Raw genomic sequence first — 19,143 nt, 5'->3', positions numbered from 1 at the left:
CCTGGTAATGAGAGATCAACAGGCTTGAATTTTATTGATTGTGGTCCTTCAGCTTGTTAGAAGGAAAATTATTAGGGACAGATGGGCTTGTGCAAGCAATCATGCGTTAGACATGGCTTAAGCTATGCATTTACGCCCATGCATCAGAGGTCATGCATCAAAGTGAAAATGCGTTAATCTAGTGTGCAATGACCATGCGTTCCTATCACAAGTTTTCTTACGCTCGCGCCAAGTATAACACAAACGCAAGTTTTTCGAGTAATCTGAGGTCGAACACAGGGACTTGTCACTCAATAATGCTGGTGAAGCAATGCGTTTGAGGCGATGAATAAAAATAAAAAGAAGAAGCTTAATGGATATACACACTACTCCTACTTCTAACTAAATAGATAGAACGATAGGAGACTTGCGATGAGAATTGGTAGATACACAACAACCGTTAACGAATAATAATGTTTATTATCTTAAATCGTCTGAGTAATCCCAACTCATCACACTAACGCATCGCACACCTCTCGGTGGTCAGCCGCATGACTATATCTCTATAGTGCATAGTTGCGTCGAGCATAAGATTGTGCCTATCTCTAGGAACAATGCATACTTTGCTTTAGTGCGCTCCATCTCTTATCTTCTCAGGTAGCTAGACGCGACTATTTAACTTATAGACAAGCAATGCAACAACCCATAGACAAGCGTTGCTATAGCCTTTCACCAAGCAAAGAGGATTAACTCACTATGCGTCCTATCTCTAGGCTACACGACTAAGTATGTGATCGCCTTTGATAAATAAATGCTGAAGATAAATAATGATAGAGATAAAGATGATGAAGAAGATGGCATTGAAGGAGTCAGAGATGCATTGATTTCAAATTGTCTTAATATCTTAAGCTAAAATGTAATACAATACAGAGGTTAGAAGAGAAATGAAGGACTCTGCGTCAAGGATGCCGGTGGTACCATGGGTGAATGGTGGAGATGTCTCTTTCGAGCTCTATCTCCAGCAAAAACTTCGGTCGTCACTCGGTCTGGTTTGTGGAGGTGAAGAATTCTCACTGAAAATCTTGTTCAAGCTTTCATATGTGATTGCAAACCTCTTCTCTGAGGCAAAAGTTTGGATGTCTTGAAATGAAGGTCCAAAGGCTATTTATAGAGTTTAAACGCCGATAGCTATCATGATTGTGTTATGGCTCACTGATGCTTTTGTCGCGGTATGGGTAAAGTCATATCGTCTTATCTCGTTGATACTCCTAAGGTATGCGTTCGAGCTTGATTCAGCTGAAGCATCAATGCGTTCTACCCATCTTGCGATCGTCCTTCTATTATGTTTGTCACTCCGTGGCCGCAATTCCCAAATGATCACCACATCCGCTTGATCACCACAACTTTCGTGTGATGGATGCATTCGATCACTGCAACTTCTATGCGATGGACGCATGCGATCCAACTTTCAGCGCATGCGTTTGTCTTTGCGATTGCCTGACTTTAGCGTATGTATTTTTCTGTGATTGCTTATTTCAAACGCATGCGTTTGATTCCTGCGATAGCTACAAAAATAGACACTTTGGCTTTGAGTAACGCATAATATTGGGGTTAGTGAGGATTTATGTGCTAATCGACGCAAAACTCAATTTTTTGCAAATATTGAGTATTATCACCGCATTTTCTACTTATTAGCCCTCATGATTTTAAATAAAAGGCTTATAATAACTGGTATTTCTGCCAGTTATCAGCGTGATCCTTTCATGGTCGATAATGAGAGATCAGAAGGATTAAATTCTATGAACTGTGGTCCTTCAGAGGTGCATAGACCTGCAGTGGCTGTTACTGAGAGATCAGGAAGATTGAATTCCATGTCTTCATGTCGTAGAGGGGAATTGATTATGCCTGACACCTCTTCATCTGATACAGATGTGGAAGTTGGTCAAATTTTTTTTTGAGTAAGAGTGATTTAAAAATGAGATTGTCTATTATGTGCATAAATAATAATTTTGAATATAAGGTAAAGAAGTCAATTAAGTCTTTGTTCACTGTTGAATGTATAGAGGATAATTGTAAGTGGAGCCTTCATGCAGTTAAAATTCCAGGGCATGACATATTTAAGATCACGAAGTATATGCGGTCGCACACATGTTCTATTGGAATTTTAAATCATGACCATAGATAAGCAACGACTGCGGTAGTTGGTGAACTAATCAAAGACAAGTTTACAGGCATAGGACGTGTTTATAAACCTCGTCACATTGTCGAGGATATGAGGAGAGAGTATGGCGTAAACATAAGTTACGATAAGGCGTTCCGTACAAGGGAAATCGCTTATGCTCTCGCCAAGGGTACTCTAGAAGAGTCTTACGCTGTTCTACATGCATATGGTGAAGAGTTAAAGATGGAGAATCTAGGTACAAGGTTTGAAATCGAACTTGAAAATGATGTCCATTTCAAGTATATGTTTATGGCATTAGGACCTTGTATTAGAGATTTTTCAAGTTGTCGGCCGGTGATAATTGTTGATGGATCGCATCTGAAAGGAAAATACAAAGGAACCATGTTGGTCGGTGTCTCCATGGATGGCAACAACCAAGTTTACCACCTAGCATATGCTATAGTGGACAATGAAACTGATCGAGCTTGGAAATGGTTTATGTCAAACTTGAAGTATGCCATTGGAGAACCCCCTAACTTGGTATTTGTGTTCGATCGAGAAGTATCTATTGGCAATGCCATTCATGCAGTTTTTCCCACAACATTTCATGGATTATGCACCTACCACTTAGAAAATAATATTCTTTCGAACTTTAAGGACAACACGATTGTTGGGATGTTCAAGGATGCAGCCAGGGCATCTCGCATGTCAGAGTTCCAAGCACACTGGGACCAACTACGTACTCTTCGAAATGGTGTAGTATCGAGATATTTGAAGGATATTGGTCTTGAAAGGTGGGCACATGTTTACCAAACAGAACGAAGATACAATAACATGACGTCCAATAGTGTAGAATGTTTCAATTCATTGACCAAAGAATATCGACAGCTGCCCATAATGTGCTTGTTGGAACACGTTCTAGGCCTCATCTAGTCATGGTTTTATGAACAGAGAATTATTGGACATCTCGAACGACGTCACACTCGGACTACTGTGAAAACCGATTAGCAACTGAGTGTGACAAAGGCAGACGATATCGAGTTGAGCCGATTGATTGTTATAGGATCCATGTGCGGGACAATCGATTGGACGGTATTGTGAACCTCCATACGAAGGAATGCACATGCAATGAATTTCACTCACTCGGTATCTCATGTTCGCATGTGATTGTGGCTGCACAAGAAAGAAACATCCACATCCATGGTTAGTGCAGTCCATTCTATAGCATTCACTCCCTCATGGCTGCTTATGCAGAGCCTGTAAATCCACTCAGTCACATATATGAATGGAAGAGACCTCCGGGAAATGTGAAAAAGCATATTGCACCTCCTAGAAGAGTGGTACAGGTCGGGCGGCGAAGAGTACAAAGAATACCATCAAGAGGAGAACAACGCAGACAAATAAAATGTGGTAGGTGAGTGTGGAAACTACGAGCATAATCGGAAAAACTGCAGTGAACTGCTGACGACCGGGCAACCCATTGACTCTAATACAAATGATTCAAATGTCTGTCGGTTGTAGTTGTCTATGTGCCACTTGTCTTTGTAATTGTCTAATCGCCACTTGTCCATGTAACTGTAACATTCTATGTGCCACTTTAATCCTCAAAACTGTAATTTTTTATGTGCCACTTGTCATTCACGAAACTTCTAATGTATCGCTTATGAGTTTGATTATTAGAGTTTGACTATTCATGAATCTCTTCAGAAATCTCGCTTTATAAGTTTGATTACTAGAGTTTGGCTATTCTTGAACCATTCTAGAAATTTTTTGCTCTCACTCATCTCGCTCTCGCGCATCTTGCTCTCACGCATTTCGATTTTGCTCATCTTGCTTTCGCTCATCTCGCTGTCGCTCATCTCGCTTACACTCGTCTCGCTCTAGCACATCTCGCTGTCGCTCATCTCGCTTTTAATTTAACCTGTTGGCAATAAATCCATTTATAAGCGTAATTAATGAATCCTTTCAGATGTCTCGCTTATCTAAGTTTAATTTAACTTATTGGCTATTCATGAATGAATCTTCTTCTATATTCATGGTAGTTTTCCACTAACAATTTAATCTGTTTTATAAGTTTAATTTAAATTAATTTAATCCCTTTTAAAGTTTGATTACTTAAATTAAACTTAAATTAAATTCTGATTACTTATAATTTAATTTAACTTGTTGGCTTAATGAATCTCTTCAGATGTCTCGCTTATCTATGTTTAATTTAACTTGTTCGCTATTCATGAATGAATCTTATGTATTCATAGTAGTTCTACATTAACAATTTAAATAACATGTTAGTAAAAGCTAAATTACATCAATAATATACATAATATACATGTACGTCAATAATATGGAGTGTTCGTCCACAATTGACATGCCAATTGCATCCTATAGTCAGTCATCTTATCCTGAGTTATTACAGATGGGTCATTACTAGTCAATAGTTTCGATGTCCGACTTCAAATATTTCAGGTCACAGTAGTGAAGAAGCGAAGATAGGGTGTAAGTCAACGGTTCAAGGAAAGACTCCAGCTTCTTCTTCGATGTCATGGAAGGCAGTGAATCAACTACGAACAACTGACCTCTATTTAGATCGAATGCTACCAACATCCAATGTTGATCAATGTTTGTTGCCATGTATATGAAGTCCACATCTGACCACTTGACATAAAATTTACCCATGACATAATCCGGTAACATCTCATCCGTCCATGCTACGGTAGCTTCCAAGGTCGACTTATTCTTGATATGTTTGTAGACCCCATCTCGAGAATTTAGATGACTCTACACAACGAAAAGAACATTAAAACACATAATAGTCAACCAATGTATTCCTATTCAAAAGTGCAGTAAATGGTTACCGTTATTCTAATTGGCAGGATGGTGAAGCGAGCCATACACATGTCTGGTCACCTATAGAATTTTTCTTTCATGAACTTAAAAATGATATTTAGGGTCTACATCAAGAACAAGATATACATTATAAGAGGGTTTATAACTGTATGTACTTGGTAAAAAGGACAAGGATCGTAAACTTACGTCACACTCAACCCATGAACTTGGTTCAGTTAACTCTTGGAAAAAAGTTTTGGATAATGGCTGAACTGCATTTTCTTGAACCTCGTTGTCCGTGTTCTCATCGGCAATCCAGTTCACCATTTCCTTTAATGTAGCCGTTGGAACCTCATGCTCCAAGGAGTATTGGATCATCGCTTTAAACTGCATCGTTGGTACCCCAGGGAGAGGGTACTTAATATTTGGACGATCCAAAGGAAGTTGAACCTTAACTTCCTTCTCTTTTGTTATTTTCTTCTTTGGTTAAATGGGAGGTGTGTACTTATCAACGGCCTTCCTTTTACGTGTTGTTTTTCTACTCTCGACCATAACCTACAAAAATATAACAAAATGCTGAACATGTTGAATAACAAATATGAAGAAAGAAATTTTTTAATCATATAATGATCATACCTGTGAATCGAGATGTAGGATGTTAGAAGAGGTCGTGATATCAAGCTGTACAGATGAAGGTGGAGGTGGGATCGGTGGAGGTGCGGTAGATGACTTAGGTGGAGGTGGGGTAGGTGACTTAGGTGGAGGTCGTGTAGGTGACCTAGGTGGAGGTGGAGGTGGGGTAGGTGATGTGTTATTTTATTGAATGGAAATATGGATGAAATGCGTTGATGAGTTTGAGTTGTGCACTCAAGTTTCCCCAGCGAAATTTATGTGTAAATTCCCCTGAGTTTCCTGGTAAGTCCAGGGTCGATCAAAGGGACTTGTGAAAATAGTTTGCGTTGATAATTTTCTTATGAAAATTTTACGGTAACCGGGTAAATAAAAAAGGTGGTTGGTTTGTTGTTGTATTGATAAAAAGAAATAAAATAAATGCGGCAGATCTGAAAAACAAAGTTGCGTTGATAGATGCAATGAGTATGCGATGAACGGGTTGAGAAGATCTTTAGCTAGCGTTACTTGGGAATGTGTCAGACTATGTGACCACGTTACTACCATGCACAACAAGTCATTTTCCAATATAAATGCGATGCTCCTAAATCTTGGACGCAAGTGTTGCATGCAAAATGTCCATAGAGCTTATTCCTAAGTCTCTACTCTTGTCCTATGCATTTATGCAAAATGCATGAAAGCAAGGTGACCGCATCAATCATATCTTATTGCTAAGATGCATGCGATGCATTGATAACAAATAGTGCTCATCCCTAAGCGTCTATCTCTCGTTTATGCGTTCTAATCCGATTCTTCCAAACTTAGATTCTGACCTGATCTTCCCAAGTCTAGATCTTATCCTTAGACTACCCTCCCGAGTATCTTTAATAGACGAATGAAGCATGCATAAACAAGATAATCACAAAGAATGAAGATTCCCTCGTTGTGCTAGCTAAATGCTTCTCAACCCATTCAACTAATTTAGCTACTCATGCGTGAATCACAGAGAGTGAACAGATATAGAGAAAGAAATTTCATTCTTATATATAAGTTAAGTACAAAATGCTAATGGAAGTTAAGGTAGAGAGCCTGGTAGCAATTTCTTGCTGACCGAGGCTTTTTACACTGGAATCTCTATTCTGAACTAAAGATATTCCCGCTTCCGCAGGATTTGGCCCTCTCTCCATCTTAGTAGCTTTCTGTGCTCTCTTAAGCTTGCCGAAACGATATACCGGTATAACTTCTTCCTCGCATTCGCCTTAAAAAGGTGAAAGAAAACTATGGACAGAGGCGTGAACTAAAAATGGTGAACTAATCAACTGCTTACCCCTTCTCTGAAGAATGCACTTGGTATTTATAGGGTATCAAAAGGTGAAAGGCGGCTTCTCTTTCCTGGTTGTACAGATGCGACAGCTTTAATTCCTGACTAATGCGCCGGATAATTGTCACCGATAAAGCTGGATGTACTTTGTGACCATTATCGGCTGTCAACTTAATTTTGATCCGACTGTTGTTAGCTTTCTGTCCCATCGATCTTAATTGTCATTTCGTCCGGATGCGTCCACCATGTTGCGGTGATTCTTCTTGGGTGAATATTTGCGAGCACGATCAACGCAAAGTCTTGCGGTGAAGTTGTGCTCGACTGATGAATTCCTATGATCGCAATCTCTGAAATGCGTTAACTCATATTCTGCACAAAAAAAATACAAAAATTAATAGTTCCAATGCGCTGACACACGCGACCACAATATTATAGATTTTATGCTTAATGGACGCAATTTATCATTTTTCATCAACGCAATCCAACATTGTTTGATAACTTAGCACTATGATAACGTGCATTTCTGCCAGTTATCACACCCCCAAATTTAAAGAATGCTTGTCCTCAAGCATAAGCTAAAGATTCTTTTAGCAAGTCTACCGCAAAGTTCCTTTCCTAGATTTCTCAAGGATATTTCATTCAAATCCTATATACTAGAATTTTCTTAAGTCTTATTCAAGTCTACTCTTAAAATATTTATAAGACCTAGGGACTACAAGTTTAACTTTCAAAAAGACTTTACTAAATTCCGGAACATCGCATGATTTATTTTAAAAAGAAAATTTTCTACCAGGGTGACAAAAGATTGATCCTTGCACAAAAATTTTCTTTATTACTATTTTTTTTTTCTAACCTTGCGCTTATCCAAGTGCATTGCCTTCGTTTTGGCTTGCTCCCATGGGTGTCATGCAGACATCCAACTATGGGCAATGTACTCTTCCTCAGACTAAACTCATACCAATCTGGCATTGGAGTTGCGGTCATCGATTTATGCGTTGATCCTGGTAACTTACTTTCATTTTGGCTTCCTCCCACGTGTGTCATGTGGACATCCAACTACGGGTAAGTGCCTTTCACAACTTAACTCTTATCAACATGGGTTTTCCCTTTGCGTTGACAGTGGAGTTGTTATTCTAAAAAATGATGTTTTTTTTTTTTTTTTTTTTTTTAGAAATAGAATATAGCAAGGTCGAAAATAAATACCTCACCCCTAAATTTAAAATCTGGCAATATCCCCATTGCCAAAAATAAGTTATGTGATGTTCTAGAATGCGTTGTAAAGAGATTTTGAAAGAAAGCTAGCAAACCTCTAACTTCTAGAAATATTTTATGAGGTGATTATCTTAAGTTTAAGTTGACTCTAAAATATACAAAAGAAATAAAAGGATATTTTTCATCATTGAAATCATACTTGGCGAAGAACAAAATGCGGTAGACTGCTAATTTTATCTACTTGTTGAATGATTATGGTAATAAAAAAGGATGTGATGGTAAAACTCTGAAAAGCAAAATGCAATGCGATAGCGTAAAATTTGAAATAAAGATAAGGAAGAGTACACATCCAAATTTGCGTTGTCACCTGCATTGTATTGACGCATCCATCCTTACGACGATCTTTGCTACTGTGGATTGCGGTGATGTAATGAGACCATTTACTTCTTCTGGTGATATCTCTGCAATCCTGTGCCTTAATTATTGTAAACAGACAAAGAGAGGGTCAACTGATTTTAAACAAAACAACAAGAGATTTTTTTTTTTGTTTGAAATTAAGAAATGAAAAACTGATAATAGCAAAATGACGATATGTTAAATGTTCAAGAGTTGAGTAAGGGGTAGTTCAGGTTTTCCAACTTTGCGGAGGCCTTGTCTGGCTGAAAATCACCTCCGCAATAAGCCTTTATCCGTTATCCATTAACTTTAAATGTTCGGCTGCAATTCTCAGTGATCAGTTCCACCGCACCACGTGGAAATATTTCCTTGATGATGAAGGGACCGGACCAGTACGATTTTAATTTTCCCAGGAAGAGTCGCAATCTCGAATTGAAGAGTAAGACTTTTTGCCCGACTTGGAGGTTCTTACCGCATATGCGTTGATCATGCTAGCACTTGGTGCGCTCTTTATAAATCTTCGCATTTTCATATGCGTTGTTCCTCCATTCTTCTAGCTCGACCAGTTTCAATTTCCGCGCTTCCCCGGCCTTCTCCAAATCAAAATTCACCACCCATAATGCCTTATACTCTAGCTCCAAAGGCAAATGATATGCCTTGCCAAATACCAATGCATAGGGGGACATACCTATTGGTGTTTTAAATGCGGTCTAATATGCCCATAACGTCTCATCAAGCTTCATTGCCCAATCTTTTCGCAAAGGTTTGACTACCTTCTCAAGTATCGATTTAATTTCCCGATTGGATACTTCAGTTTGGTCATTTGTTTGCGGATGGTATGCGGTGGCCACTTTGTGGAGTTTATTGTACTTGCGCAGCAACTTCTTTATATTGTGGTTGACAAAGTGTGATCTTTCATCACTTATGATGGCACTGGGAGTGCCAAAACGTGTGAAAATGTTTTTCTTCAGGAACTGGGAGACTACAGCCGCATCACTTGTGGCACATGCAATTGCCTCTACCCACTTGGAGACATAGTCAACAGCTAATAGAATATAGTGCTTACCGTTTGAAGGAAGGAATGGTCTCATGAAATCAATACCCCCATACGTCGAATAATTCCAACTCCAGGATAGTATTCATCGGCATTGAGTTCTTCCATGAAATATTGCCAGTGCGTTGACACCGATCACATTTCATTACGTAGTTAGCAGCATCCTTGAATAATGAAGGCCAAAAGAATCCACTTTGCAAAACTTTGGCTGCAGTGCGTTGTCCTCCAAAGTGCCCTCCATAAAGTGAATCGTGGCACTGTGGCAATATGCGTTGTTGAGCAGCATCTGGTACGCATAATCGAATGATTTGGTCTGTACCTTTTTTATACAGATTCGGCTCATCCCAATAGTAGTGTCTGCATTCATTCTTGAGCTTCTTCCATTAATGGTAGGTGTAATCTTCAGGATATTGTTCACAGACCAAATAATTAACGATGTCCGCATACCATGGCAGTTCTTCTATACAAAACAGCTGCTCGTCCAGGAACACGACACTCACTTCAGATTCATTACGGTCAACTTCAGGATTCTCCAGTCTGGATAAGTGATCCGAAACTTGATTCTCTGTCCCTTTCGATCAATTATCGAAGGAAGAGAACCCATCTGATCAATCTTGACTTTGCGTCCTTCTTTGTCATCAAATATTTGATTTTCGAGTGATCAGTATGAATGAGTACCTTGGTTCCCAACAAGTATGCCCGGAATTTTTCCAACATAAAAATTACAACCATGAGCTCTTTTTTAGTGGTGTTGTAATTAACTTGAGTAGGGTTCAGGGTTTTACTCGCATATGCGATGGGGTGCAAAATTGTTTTCTTCTTTTGCGCTAATGCAGCTCCCATCGCATACCCACTTGCATCGCACATGATTTCGAACAACAATGTCCATTCCAGTGCAATTAAGACAGGTGCGGTAATCAGCGCATCCTTTAAAATTTGAAATGCGTTGAGGCAATTGTTGTCAAATTCAAACTTTCTGTCTGCCTCTAGTAAAGCACTCAATGGTCTTGCTATCTTAGAAAAGTCTTTAACGAATCGTCTGTAGAATCTGACATGCCCCAGGAAGCTTCATACTGCCTTCACGTTGGTTGGAGGTGGAAGCTTTTCAATTGCGTCAATCTTTGCTTTGTCCACCTCCAACCCTTCTCTAGAGACCTTGTGCCCCAACACTATACCCTCTGTCACCATGAAGTGACATTTTTCCCAATTAAGCACCAGGTTCGTCTCTTCACATCTTTTTAGAATTTTCTCCAAATTGGCCAGGCAGACTTCATAAGTGTTCCCATAAACGGAGAAGTCAACCATAAATATTTCTACTGAGCCTCAAGAAAATCTGAAAAGATTGCCATCATGCACCTCTGGAACGTGCTTGGTGCATTGCAAATGCCGAACAGCATGCAGTGGAAAGCGAATGTCCCATATGGACAGGTGAATGTGGTCTGTTTTTGGTCTTCAGGAGCTATCATGATCTGGTTGTACTCGGCATATCCATCCAAAAAATAGTAAAAATCATTCTCTGCCAATTTTTCCAGCATTTGATCGATGAATGGCAGAAGGAAGTGATCCTTCTTTGTAGCCGCATTCAGTTTGCGATAGTCCATACAGATGTCCCATCCAGTGATGGTCCTCTGTAGTATTAATTCATTGTTCTCATTGGGGACTACCGTCATTCCGCTCTTCTTCGACACACATTGCACCGGACTAACCCACGTGCTATTTTCAATGGGATAGATAATGCTCGCATCCAGCCACTTGATAATCTCCTTTTTGACGACCTCTTTCATCGCACGATTAAGTCTGCGTTGATTCTCAATGGTTTCTTTGTGGTCATCCTCAAGACGAATGTGGTGCATGTAGTACGCGGGGCTAATTCCTCTAATATCAGTGAGCGTCCAATCGATTGCTCGCACATGCTTTTTGAGAATGCTCAACAACGCATTCTCTTGATCTGCGTTAAGTGCAGAGGAAATTATCACTGACAGCTTCTCATTTTGCCCAAGAAATGCGTACTTCAGGTGTGTTGGTAGGGTTTTTAGTTCAAGGGTTGGTGGCTCCATGAGAGAAGGTTGCGTTATTTTTCTTTCTTCCTTCGGCTCTGCTTATTGCGTTGCGATCGATCATTCTTCTTTGTTTGTTTTTACTACGATCGCATTGCAGGTAGCTACGAATGTGTCAACATCCTCTTCTTTATACTCTTTATCAGACTTTTCTTCTTCAATCAAATTCACGTCATCTTCCGAATCTAGTAGGTCTTCCTCATCAAGAAATTTCATGGCATGAATTATATTAAATTTGAGCTTTTGTCCATTTATGCTCAAAGTGATCTCACCCTTGTGCACATTAATTTGAGCACGACCTGTTGATAGGAAAGGTTGCCCCAAAATGATGGGCACATCTTTATCGGCCTCATAATCCAAGATGATGAAGTCAACTGGCAAAATAAATTTATTAATCATGATCAGCATGTTCTTCACCTTAGCCTCTAGATTAACCAGAGATCTGTCAGCCAGTTGGAGAGTCACGGATGTGGGCACAAGTTGCCCCATTTTTAGTTGTCGAAAGATTGACAGCGACATCAAATTTATGTTGGCCCCCCAAGTCACACAGGGCTTGCCCAATATAGAGTCCTCCTATGGAGCAAGGACTAGTAAAGCTCCCGGGATTGCTCATCTTCGGTGGGATAATAGATTTGAAACTTTGCATTAATGCCACCGTGGCAAATTTTCCAGTGCCTCTTTTCTTGGTTACCTTGTCCTTCAGAAACTTGGCATAGACAGGCATTTCCTCAATCTCTTCACTGAAAGAAATGTTAACATGTAATTGCTTTAAGATAGGAAGCGTTGGTACTGTACCTCTTCGTTTTTCTTCTTCTTTAGCCTTTGAGGGAAAGGTGGTAACCGAACTTTCACGGTTTCTATTTCATTTGACTTTGAGGTTGAATCTCATATTCTACTGCTTATTTTCTTTTTCTTCTTCTTAGTTACCGCAATTGCAGGTTCAGCTGCGATGGAGGTTGATCTGTTCTGCTCCTTCTTTTCTCCCTCCACAGTCTTTCCACTGCGCAATGTCACAACCTGACATTGCTCCTTACCTAAACCCCCTATGTTGCATGGAAGCTCGGTTGAACTTGACAGTGCCCCTTGTGGTCTACTTTTGAACTCATTTTCAATCTGACCCATTTGCAATTCAAGGTTGTGGATGGATGTAGCCTGACTTTGAAGCACCGTCTCATTTTTCTCTATATATTGCTTCAATAGGCCTTCTAGGGAAGAAGATTGTGGTGGTTGTTGTGAGCTACTTTCTTGGTTGCTCTGTTGACCGTTGCTGCATTGAAAGAATCCTGGTGGCCCTTCTTTTTGTGCCATAAATTGAAAGTATTATTGTGGATTCTTCCAAGCAAAGTTTGGGTGGTTTTTTCACCCGGAGTTTTAAGTGTTGGAAAAAGGGTTGTTCTTTACAAAATATACAGACTGTGGGTTTCGTGGACAATCTTCCATCGCATGCCCATCATCGCAAGTCGCACATCTAGCGATGTTTTGACTTATTGCGTTGATTTTGCCCACCTTGCGGTGTTGGGCTGCTGATCGTCATTCCTTAAATCAAATTCATCATTACGGTCATTTAATTTTGTAGTGAAACAATAGCACCGTTATTTGCATCAGAATCTTTGAGTCTTAATCTCTGGTCGCTCTCCCTTCAGTCTTCATGATTCTTGGAGATGCAATCTAGGATATTCTTTGCCTCATCATAAGTCTTGTCAAGCAGACCACCAGCTGCTACCGCATTGGCAGCGGTCTACGAAGCAGGATTCAAACCGTGGTAGAAAATTTTCATCTAAAGACAGTCTGGCAGCCCATTATGCGGACAATCTCGGACCAACCTTTTAAACCTCACCCAGGCATCACTGAGCTATTTGTCCATGTCTTGTTCAAAATTAGTAATAAGCTTTCTTCGTCTCGCGTTCTCTGTAGGTGGGAAATACTTCTTCATAAACTTCTCCATCACCTATTCCCAAGAAGTGATCTCTCCTGGTTCGAGCGAATAAGCCCATTTCCTAGCTGATCATAGAGAGAAAATGGAAACAACATTAGTCGAACCTCCTCAACAGAGATATTCAGGAACACAAAAGTATTGCAGATTTCAATAAAACTTCGGAGGTGGGCATGCGGATCCTCGCCACGCCTTCCTCCAAATTGACCTGCAGCCTAGATCATCTGCAGCATCACCGGTTTCATTTCAAATCTAATTCTGTCTAAGGCAGACCTCATGATTCCCGGAGAGAAATCATAGAGGTTTGGCGATGCATAGTCCCTAATGGGCCTATTGCGATCGTTGGCCAACAAAATTGAATTTGCAATGACATTGTTGTTGTTTGGTACGTCATTCCTAGGCTACTCCACCATCTTTTCTTTATCGGATTGTGGTTGTTGTTAGCTGTTCCAGTCTTCTTCGAAATGTTCTCTCAATCTCCGGGTCGTAGTTCGCTAGAGATTGAGAGTTCTGCAAAGAATTCACAAAATTTACTATTAACAACTATTTTGGCAAAGTCCTCGGCAATTGCGCCAAAAACTTGATGCGTTATTTTATTGAATGGAAATATGGATGAAATGCGTTGATGGGTTTGCGTTGTGCACTCAAGTTTCCCCAGCAAAATTCAAGTGTAAATTCCCCTGAGTTTTCTAGTAAGTCCAGGGTCGATCACAGGGACTTATGAAAATAGTTTGCGTTGATAATTTTCTTATGAAAATTTTGCGGTAACTGGGTAAATAAATAAGGTGGTTGGTTTGTTGTTGTGTTGATAAAAAGAAATAAAATAAATGCGGCGGATCTGAGAAACAAAGTTGCATTGATAGATGCAATGAGTATGCGATGAATGGGTTGAGAAGATCTTTAGCTAGCGTTACTTGGGAATGCGTTAGACTATGTGACCATGTTACTACCATGCACAACATGTCATTTTCCAATGTAAATGCGATGCTCCTAAATTTAGGACGCAAGTGTTGCATGCAAAATGTTCATAGAGCTTATTCCTAAGTCTCTACTCTTATTCTATGCGTGAAAGCAAGGTGACCACATACAATCATATCTTATTAGTAAGATGCATGCGATGTGTTGATAACAAATAGTGCTCATCCCTAAGCGCCCATCTCTCGTTTATGCATTCTAATCTAGTTCTTCCAAACATAGATTCTGACTTAACCTTCCCTAGTCTAGATCCTGTCCTTAGACTACCCTCCCTAGTATCTCTAATAGACAAATGAAGCATACATAAATAAGATAATCACAAAGAATGAAGATTCCCTCGTTGTGCTAGCTAAACGCTTCTCAACTCATTCAACTAATTTAGCTACTCATGCGTGAATCACAGAAAGTGAACAGATATAGAGAAATAAATTCCATTCTTATATATAAGTTAAGTACAAAATGCTAATGAAACTTAAGGTAGAGAGCCTGGTAGCAATTCCTTGCTGACCGAGGCTTTTTACACTTGAATCTCTATTCTGAACTAAGATATTCCCGCTTCCGCAGGAGTCGGTCCTCTCTCCGTCTTAGTAGCTTCCGGTGCTCTCCCAAGCTTGTGGGAACGATCTACCGGCACAACTTCTTCCTCGCGTCTGCCTTAACGAGTAGATTCCCTCGTTGTACTAGCTAAATGCTTCTCAACCCATTCAACTAATTTAGCTACTAGTGCGTGAATCACAGAGAGGGAACAGATATAGAGAAAGAAATTCCATTCTTATATATAAGTTAAGTACAAAATGCTAATGGAAGTTAAGGTAGAGAGCCTGGTAGCAATTTCTTGCTAACCGAGGCTTTTTACACTAAAATCTCTATTCTAAACTAAAGATATTCCCGCTTCTGCAGGAGTCAGCCCTCTCTCCATCTTAGTAGCTTCCGGTGCTCTCTCAAGTTTACCGAAATGATTTACCGGCACAACTTCTTCCTCACGTCCACCTTAAAAAGGTGAAAGAAAACTATGGACAGAGGCGTGAATTAAAAATAGTGAACTAATCAACTGCTTAACCCCTTCTCTGAAGAATGCACTTGGTATTTATAGGGTATCGAAAGGTGAAAAGCGGCTTCTCTTTCCTAGTTGTACAGATGGGACAACTTTAATTCCTGACTGATGCGCCGGATAATTGTCATCGATAAAGCTGGATGTACTTTGTGACCGTTATCGGCTGTCAACTTTATTTAGATCTGACTGCTATCAGCTTTCTGTCCCATCGATCTTAATTGTCCTTTCGTCTGGATGCATCCACCATGTTGCGGTGATTCTTCTTGGGTGAATATTTGCGAGTGCGATCAATGCAAAGTCTTGTAGTGAAGTTGCGCTCGATCGATGAATTCTTATGATCGCAATTTCTACAATGCGTTAACGCATATTCTGCATAAAAAAAAATACAAAAATCAATAGTTCCAATGCGCTGACGCATGCGACCACAATATTATAGATTTTATACTTAATTGACACAATTTTATTATTTTTCATCAACGCAATCCAACATTGTTTAATAACTTAGCACTATGATAACGTGCATTTATGCCCGTTATCAGTAGGTGACCTACGTACAGGTGGGGTAGGTGACCTACGTACAGTTGGGATGGGGGATATAGTGGCATCCTGGCCTGTCTGTGGAGTGGGAGACCTCGTGGCATCGTGGAACCTTTCATCGACTATAATAGAGACAAAATAGTTGACAATTGGCCTTTCATGTCTCTCACATCCGTCTCTAGGTTCGATACACGGGCATCCAAGCTCGATATTAAGCTGTCGATGCTCCGCAGGTAGGCATATACATCAGGTTCAATATTGGCTTCCTCCTTGTGGCCCGAATCCTCCAAGATAGAACACTCCTCCTCAAACTCAGGACGTACGTCACCAACCACCAGCACATTATGAAACATATCCTCATTGGGAGTGTAAGTAGGCTGGTGGATGTTTTGGTCCCCATCAGATTCTTCATCTCTCGCTCCACCTTTTGAATTACCCTTCTGTTCTCCTTCCCCACCTTCTGAACCATTATTATCTGAACCACCGTCACTATTTGGACTACTAGAGCTCTATGAACTCTCGGTGTCAGAGTGTGCTTGTCTTACCGTCCGTCTATCAATTGGGGCGTCTCGAAACTCCTTTTCAGCCGCGGACATGACAAGATCCTCTTTGACTTTTGTCTGCATTAAGGAATCTAGTAAGATGGTTAGTGTACATTTAATTACCGAATAAACATACTGTGGCTACATAGATTACACTTATATTTTCAGACTAAAAAATGTCTCTCTCGAGTGTTTTGAATGACACCGAGTGGGAGCATGACCACTGTAATATACGAGGAATCGCTACCTTTCTCTTTCGAGTGGCAACGTTTCCTGCTATTGACGAAAGGATCTCGTACGTTCACACCTAAATCCAAACAACTCAAATTTATAACTATGTTAGTTTTAAACCAAAGATAAAGTTAGGTTAAGGAACATCTACCTGGAATGCTTGGGGAAATCCAGGAGCGAGTACTTCACAACATAATTTTTATTTCCCCCCACCTTCTCCTTGTATAGACCAACCTTGTCTTTAAGTGCGGTCTTCAGGGAGTCAATTGTCCTTTGACAAATGATTGTACCCCAATCAAGAGAGCTGTAGTAGTCTATGTCCTCAACATCGTCAAATAGGGTACGATCCACAACATTCTTTTGCTTGTTTTTACTCATCATTGCAACCTATGTATAGTATACTAGGGTAATTTTCACTGCATCATCATCATTTTCAAATACCAATTCTTTGTATTCTTCTTCAAACAAATGCAAGTGGAATGCGTCTAAGGCCAACCGACTACCAAAGTACTTGATAAAAAGTTCGCGTGAGGACTCCTCACTCCATCTAACTCGCATAGGAGACTGCCACAAACCAGTGATCAACAAAAAATCATCCTTCGAAAATGTGACGACCTTTCCTCTAACAAAGAAACTGATTGAATCCATTCCTGAGTTCTTCACTTTCCTCAATAACATATGGTGGATTAGAGGGCTGTTGAATACAAGTTCAATGTCTAGGAATCGACCAAAAACTGTTCTTTTAAACATCTCTAACTGCCTTTCGGTGAGCTTCTGCTTTACAATCTTGTTGGCATTGGCAACATGGGCCAGGCAAGTTACTTTCCCGAGAAACCTATCAACTTCACGAATTTTCAAAGATTTCGACATCTTAAATTATTTCTCCATTGTTCAATGAACATTCAATTTATCAGTTAACAGGTCCGTACTAAAGAATCACTAACAAAATATACTGTAAAAGTCTCGCTATCTCTCACTAATCTCGCAAATCTCGCTCTAGCACATCTAGCTCTCGCAAAACTCGTCCACTAACTTGTCATCTAACTATATCTTCTTCATCTTTAACCAATGCAGAACACATCGAAACCCAAAATAAAAGACCGATCAAACGAGACCAACCTAAACAGACGCAACACAACATGGAAGACAAAAATTAAATTCACTAACCCAGTAGAGAACTTCGATTACGACAGTGATGGTTTTGCAGAGCGAGATGAACGACACTTGCACGTACAACAATTTGTTTTCTCTAATTTTGAACGGAGTGGGACAACCGTTGAGTTTGAGCGCTATAGACTAAAGGGACATTTTTGTAATCTCATTCCGTGATGACGTAAGCAGAGGGTCAATTGACATTATTTTTTAAAAATTGGTCATTTGACATTTTGGACCCTAAAATTGGGTCATCCGTACAATTTTTCCTTTTTTTTGTTCTTTCTGGAACTCTGATTTATGGGTTTTTATTTTTTCTTTTCCTGGTTTGAATTTGGTTTTGTTAATAGGATTTGATTGGAGAGAAGGTACGCAGAAAGAGGGTTCCTCGGTGTTAACTGGTTCACCGATTTTTACATTTTGTATTTATTGGTACGTTCTCTCTTTCTCTCTTGGGATGGCTAGATGGGGTGAGTATTTTGTGATGTTGATTAAAATGATTCTCTAACTGGGGTCGTTGATTTTTGGGATTATGTTTGATTTATTGCTTGCGTTTTGTAGTTCTTTTTTATCAGTGACAACCCTTTTATTTAGGTGATTGAATTTGGAGTTAACACTTAACAGAAAAGCCTTTTGATTTATCTCATTTCTGGGTACTCTACAACAAATCTTTCCTTTTTGGTTTTTTCATTCTTAGTCTCTGATTGCCACTTTGATTGCTTAATAGGCTGATAGACCACCTGTTATATTCACATATGCAAGGAAGAGTACCAAAGGCAAAGGAAAGGAGTTGGTTATGCAAGAAGATGCTTCCTCCGGTGGCACCATGTAATTAATAATAGATTGGATATGGAAGTTAAGTAGTTATTAGTAATTGGATAAGGAAGTTATCAGTGAGTTATCTCGAGTTACTTTTATGTAGTTATTTCTGTATTTGTATAAGTAATTATAAATAATTGGTTCCTTTTTTGTAGTTAATCCGGGAAAAATGTTACCAGACTAAGCATGTCGAACACAAAGGAGAAGTACCCTTTATTATAGTCAATACCAAAGTCAAATATCAATACTTTGTGTTTCTTTCTTCTGGATTCTCCTAAGTTTTGTCTT

General features: G+C 39.7%; 1 protein-coding gene and 1 long non-coding RNA gene across 2 annotated transcripts; one reads left to right on the top strand and one right to left on the bottom strand.

Annotated features, from left to right (window-relative positions):
• Positions 1 to 1,172: 1,172 nt before the first annotated feature.
• Positions 1,173 to 3,073, top strand: LOC120076214 (protein FAR-RED ELONGATED HYPOCOTYL 3-like). Its single transcript, XM_039029980.2, has 3 exons — positions 1,173 to 1,252; positions 1,724 to 1,920; positions 2,211 to 3,073. The coding sequence occupies exons 1-3, from the start codon at positions 1,173 to 1,175 to the stop codon at positions 3,071 to 3,073; spliced, it is 1,140 nt and encodes a 379-aa protein (XP_038885908.2).
• Positions 3,074 to 4,580: 1,507 nt separating this feature from the next.
• On the bottom strand, positions 4,581 to 19,090 carry LOC120075328 (uncharacterized). Its single transcript, XR_016528918.1, has 8 exons — positions 17,036 to 19,090; positions 16,901 to 16,960; positions 16,657 to 16,731; positions 8,473 to 8,580; positions 5,600 to 7,262; positions 5,171 to 5,501; positions 4,993 to 5,088; positions 4,581 to 4,915 (listed from the first exon to the last, which is right to left on the bottom strand). It is a non-coding gene; the product is annotated as an uncharacterized LOC120075328 (long non-coding RNA).
• Positions 19,091 to 19,143: the final 53 nt, after the last annotated feature.

This window comes from Benincasa hispida, chromosome 4 (genome assembly GCF_027475165.1).
Source record: "Benincasa hispida cultivar pf3 chromosome 4, pf3_genome.v1.1, whole genome shotgun sequence".
Taxonomy (NCBI): domain Eukaryota; kingdom Viridiplantae; phylum Streptophyta; class Magnoliopsida; order Cucurbitales; family Cucurbitaceae; genus Benincasa; species Benincasa hispida.
This window is presented reverse-complemented; position numbering and strand designations above follow the sequence as displayed.